The sequence below is a fragment of the Oncorhynchus mykiss genome, chromosome 15 (genome assembly GCF_057628025.1).
Source record: "Oncorhynchus mykiss isolate SJ-2025 chromosome 15, ASM5762802v1, whole genome shotgun sequence".
Classification (NCBI taxonomy): Eukaryota; Metazoa; Chordata; class Actinopteri; order Salmoniformes; family Salmonidae; genus Oncorhynchus; species Oncorhynchus mykiss.
In genome coordinates, this window is record NC_143036.1 from 61,308,659 (window position 1) to 61,314,295 (window position 5,637).

The following is a 5,637-nucleotide window of genomic DNA, read 5'->3' on the forward strand; positions in this document are numbered from 1 at the left end:
TGTGTTACGTGTTTTTGTTTTTTTGTTAACGCGCCAGACTGGATTGCTTATACTGTGTTGTTCACAAAGATGTTTATTGTTAACTTTTTATGGCTGCAGGGGCAGTATTGAGTAGCTTGGATGAAAGGTGCCCGTATCAAATGGCCTGCTCTTCAGTCATAGTTGCTAATCTTTGCATATTATTAGTAGTATTGGATAGAAAACACTCTGAAGTTTCTAAAACTGTTCGAATGATGTCTGTGAGTATAACAGAACTCATATTGGCAGGCAAAATCCTGAGTTGAAATCAAAACAGGAAGTCAGAAATCTGAGCTTGTATGTATTCACCAGAGTCCCCAATGAAATCCTCTTGAGATATGAATGATGTTGCACTGCCTAGGGGTTCCACTAGATGTCAACCATCAATAGAAATTATAATGAAGCTTCTATGTTGTTGTGGGAGTGAATGAGAGCAGAATATATCAGCTGTCCATCAAGCAGCAATTTTGTGATCACAGTTTTTTGTGATCCCGTTCCATTGCTCACGAAGACAAGAAAGAATAGTCCGGTTGGAACTTTATTGAAGCTATATGTTAAAAACATCATTATGATTGATTCTGCACTTAGTTTAAAATGTTTCTTCTACCGGTAATATCACTTTTTGACATTTTTGTCCGATATAACGCTGACCAGAATTAGCGTTTCTCTAACAAAAGAAGGTATTTGGACATAAATAACGGACATTTTCGAACAAAACAAACATTTATTGTGGACCTGGGATTCCTGGAGTGCTTTCTGATGTAGATCATCAAAGGTAAGGGAATATTTATCATGTAATTTCTTGTTTATGTTGACGCCATCTTTGCAGCTGTGGTGTTTTTAAATTGAGCGCCGTCTCAGATTATTGCATGCATTTCTTTTTCCGTAAAGTTTTTTTGAAATCTGACACAGTGGTTGCATTAAGGAGAGGTATATCTATAATTCTATGTGTATTAAAAAAAGCCTATTTGAAATCGGATACTTTGGTGGGATTTACAACGAAAATAGATTTAAAATGATACGACACATGTATGTTTTAAGAATTGTAATTATGAGATTTGTGGTTTGAATTTTGGCGCCTTCTATTTTCACTGGGAGTTGTCATATCGATCCCGGTATCAGGATTGCAGCCATAACAGGTTAAACATAAATTATTGTGACTGTTTTGCACGTTTTTGCTATGGCTGGAGGTTTTGACGCAGTTGCGTCTGTCTGTTGGTTTCTCCTGCCTCAATAAAGTGTGTGCCTGTTCACAACTCTCTGCTCTCCTGCACCTGCCTTAAAAGACGAGACACAGCCAGGAAAGTGAGTTGTTTGTGATTTCATCATCGGATGATAGTCCTGTTTCACAAGTCTGTTTGAATAGGCGATAAGCAAAGCACAGCTTTGGGAGGAAAATCTTACCTAATATTTACACCTGTATTGTTATTTTGTGTTATCTATTCATTAAAATGAATGTCACATCTCCCATTTTAGAAATGACCATGATTTGTTGTGAATGTTTGTCAGGAGCCCCTCCATTATGGGCATACTAGTGGTTGATCGCCTGTTCTTTGGGGAAATTGGTGCTCTGGATGGTGGTATGAAGATCTATGGAGGTGAAAATGTTGAACTGGGCATCCGGGTAAGCCCCTCTGCTACAGTTTATGAATGAATGTTGGAAATCAAAGCAGACTTGTGTTTGCAGAATTGCTTTCTGTTCTTGAGTCGTTCAGTTTGAACAAACAAATCTACGTCCAACATCCAGATACTTCAGTCCATATCTATAAACTCGTACTTGTCTCTTGGTGTTTGGTGTGTCTAGGTGTGGCTGTGTGGTGGAAGTGTCGAGGTCATACCTTGTTCTAAAATAGCCCACATCGAAAGGGCCCATAAACCCTATCTCCCAGACCTGAGCATTACAATGAAGAGGAATGCTCTGAGAGTGGCTGAGGTCTGGATGGATGAATACAAACATAATGTCAACATCGCCTGGAACCTCCCACTGAAGGTACTGTACACAACAAACCATTCAAAAAGTAGGTTTTGTTCAGCTGCTCCTATGGAATAACAATCATCGCTGTTATGCATGCTTTGTGTATGAAAATAAGTAGACTAGACAGTCAATATTATAAAAATATTATATTACTCAATGCCATAATAAAGATCATAGGATCTATGTAAAATGATGGTGGTAGGCCATCATCAAGGATTGCTCACACAGCCTGTGATTCTGTATTAGGAATCTTCCTCTTTCTCACCACAGGATCATGGCATAGACATTGGGGATGTTTCAGAGAGGAAGAAGTTGAGAAAGAGTCTGAACTGCAAACCCTTCCAGTGGTATCTGGACAATGTGTATCCAATGTTAGACCCCCTGGGTGACTTGCTTGGTTATGGAGCTGTGAGTGATGCTAAAATGTTACTGTTGTTTTGGAATTATTTCCTCACCAAGTGTGTTTGGTGCATATAATTATTTTTTCAATTGGATGCAGGGTCATAATTCCAACTCATTATCAGGATAGGAATTTGCACTTTTATAATTGTTTAATCTTGGTCCATAAAATCAACAGCTGGTCAATGACCTGAAGACGGATCTCTGTATAGATCAAGGCCCAGTTCCGGGGAACACACCTATTTTATATGGATGTCATTATTTTAGTCCACAGGTTTGTAGAATTATTGCTTAGTATTTTAGAATGTAGCCAATTGTATAATATGGTCCATCCCATAGCAGAGCCGGGACTCAACCCATACCACAATGCAAAGTACTGTCAATACCACAGACACAGAAAATCCTAAATATCTATCCTCTCTGTCCAGAACTGTTATTATCGAGCCAGCGGGGAGATCTACATTGGAGGCATCAAGTCTCACAAGTACAACAGTAATCGCTGTCTGATGGACATTAGCACTCAAACCCCAGGACTGTATGAGTGCAAGGAGGCCAAGCAGAAGGGATTCCACATGCTCTGGGAATTTCAACAGGTAAGCACTCCAACATGAAATAGGGAAATTGATGCTTATAAACTGTTGGAAACATGGGAGATGTCTTTGACTTTAGTGTGATATTGTACAGTAGAATGTTTGCTGTGTTTTACAGGGAAAAGCCATCCAGAACAGACAGACAAAGAGATGTCTAGAGATTGCCCCAGGGGAGGACACTTTCTACCAGCTCATCATTCAGGAGTGCAGTGGGCAACACTGGAAAATACGGAATTTGATAAAAGACTTCTGATACACTGAGATAGTTAGGCCGACTGTACCAGAGACAATGCAGCGGGGCTGTAGGAGTTATCCTGCGATTATAAGCAAGTGGGAAGTTGGTATTTACCACAAACGATTGGTAAAAATCCAGGCCGACTGTACCAGAGACAATACAGCAGGACTATAGGAGTTGTGCCGCAAACATAAACGAGTGGGAAAGTGGGACTTACCACATACGATTCGTAAAATCCACTTGAACACCCATCCAACTCGTCTAACATCCCTGAGATTCAACATCTCCCAGATGCTGAGCTCTGACGTCACCTACTAAGGAAATTACCTTTTTAACGGCATTATCAGCGTCCATCCACTCAAATGCAACAACAAAACATTATTTACACTAAGTTTTTGAACACTATCATTTTTGTACAATCATGATAGCTGTACTTACAGTTTATGGTTGACGCAGCCTGTTGGCCATTAGCCAATCTGAGTTTCTCAACAAGTTGAAAGCACGTGAATGCATTCCACTGATATTTACGACTTCCCAACTGGTAATTACCACCTTCCCACTTCTTTATGAACATAGCATTATCATGACGCTTTGAAAAGCCAATCAGTGGTCAGCAGTGAGATGACTGTGTGATCTTAGTGAGCTGTTGGTTGAACATAGCTTCATGGGGACAGATTTACATTTTTTTCACAGAATGTGGAATTCTGTTGAGCTGTATTGTCCTTGGTCCTGAATGTAATTGCAAAGAAATAATAAATATGATTCCTGTATTTACGCTCATTTGTGGTTTATTGATTCACTGTAGATTTTCAACAAAGAGGGTCATAGAATATTTTTCTGCATTGACATTATATAGAGCTGAGTTGACATCAGTGTAGTTTTGAAGAAGACCCCTCTGTGACTGCTCAGGGATTTCTCTATGAGTTCTCTCTCTCTTACAGCTTCGGTGGCAGGGAGTTATACAGCGCATTCGGAAAGTATTCAGACCGCTTTACTTTTCTCACATTGTTACGTTACAGCCTTAATCTAAAAAGTCCTGGCTCTGGCTGGGCCACTCAAAGACATTCAGAGACTTGTCCTGGAGGGAAAGCCGTGACAAGCTGTCAGCATTGGCATGCGCTTCAGGCCTTCCTTTACCTAATGTCATAGCTGTGAGCACTCAGCTTGCTGCCAGAGTGCGGACAAAAGGTCAGGGGACGATGTTTTGTCAGCAAGGTGAACCTCCATCCGAACAGGTAGGTGTGGAATTTTTGATCCTGAAGATAATATCCAACGTTTCTTTCTCAATCTGCGGGTATGTCAGTCCTTGAAATGCAGGCAATGGGCTTATCTTCTCCTGCAGGTGTGGAGTGACACGACCGCCCCAACTTCATATGGGGAAGTGTCACAGGCCAGTTGTCACAGGCCATAAAAGACAGCCACACAAAGTTGATACTGTGAGATTTCAAAACGTTTAAAACTATGACTAGAGAGAGACTGTCAATGAATACAGCAAAGAGCTGCTGGTTTAATGAGTGAGTTCATGTTCAAGTTCTTACTCAACACTGTCGACACTGTATTCAACACTTTTATAAGACAGAAAATGATAAAAGCACATAGATGTAGCTATGCTACGGGTAAATAAATTAAACAAGCTCCAGTAATCTTTTTGAGTGTGACCTGTATTACTTTATTTTATTATAATATATTAAATGGACAGGAATTACACACCTTGTTCAAACCATGATAAGGTGCAGCACATGCGGCCTACAAAGTTACACGTATAGGCTAGCTAATTTGATAAAAATGTTTCAGAATATTTCCCCTAATGTTATTAGCCTACCTCCTCTTTCTCTCTCTAGCGTTGCTCCATTCCTTCCTCTCTTTCAACAGTTAAATGAAATAAGTTGTGTTGTCCTTATCTTCCTCATTCTAATGATATGCTTGAATAATATTGGACTAGAACGAGATAAAGGAGGCTTTCACTTCTCTTCATGAGGATTGAATGGTTATGTGTCTGAATAAATAATAACTATAGCTGAACCGCCATCGCGTGTTCGTTCTTCTTTCAAACATTCACCAAACAAGAGCTTGGATCCCTCTTGAAATAGTCTATTGCTATAAAAAATGCACACAAAAAAAAATTCCAGCAAGGAGTTCTAGTCTAGCTTTTCCTGCATGGGACTTCAAGAGCTACGGTGCCTATTTTACAGAGAGAGGCCAGCGGAGCACAGGTGCGTATTGCGCAAGAGACAGGGGCTATAAGTTAGAAGCTTATTACTCATAACCCATCATTCATTAGCTAAATATATGGCTAATACTGCATTGAATGTATTACCTGAAATAGGTACGCTAGGACATCTATATATAAGCCTGTACAGTGCATTCGGAAAGTATTCAGACACATTTTGTTACGTTACAGCCTTATTCTAAATGAAAAA

General features: G+C 39.9%; 1 protein-coding gene across 1 annotated transcript; it reads left to right on the forward strand.

Moving 5' to 3' along the window:
- Nucleotides 1-1,300: 1,300 nt before the first annotated feature.
- Nucleotides 1,301-3,987, forward strand: LOC118938927 (polypeptide N-acetylgalactosaminyltransferase 18-like). Its single transcript, XM_036945590.2, has 7 exons — nt 1,301-1,323; nt 1,528-1,642; nt 1,823-2,008; nt 2,264-2,401; nt 2,571-2,666; nt 2,821-2,985; nt 3,101-3,987. Exons 2-7 carry the CDS (start codon nt 1,541-1,543, stop codon nt 3,233-3,235), a joined length of 822 nt encoding a protein of 273 aa, XP_036801485.1. The 5' UTR covers nt 1,301-1,323; nt 1,528-1,540; the 3' UTR covers nt 3,236-3,987.
- Nucleotides 3,988-5,637: the final 1,650 nt, after the last annotated feature.

Excerpts from the sequence above, each read along its gene's own strand:
- LOC118938927 (XM_036945590.2), top strand. The coding sequence starts at position 1,541 with ATGGGCATACTAGTGGTTGATCGCCTGTTCTTTGGGGAAATTGGTGCT. Across the intron at positions 2,009-2,263 it reads CCTGGAACCTCCCACTGAAG|GATCATGGCATAGACATTGG; the intron begins GTACTGTACACA and ends TTCTCACCACAG. Across the intron at positions 2,667-2,820 it reads GTCATTATTTTAGTCCACAG|AACTGTTATTATCGAGCCAG; the intron begins GTTTGTAGAATT and ends CTCTCTGTCCAG.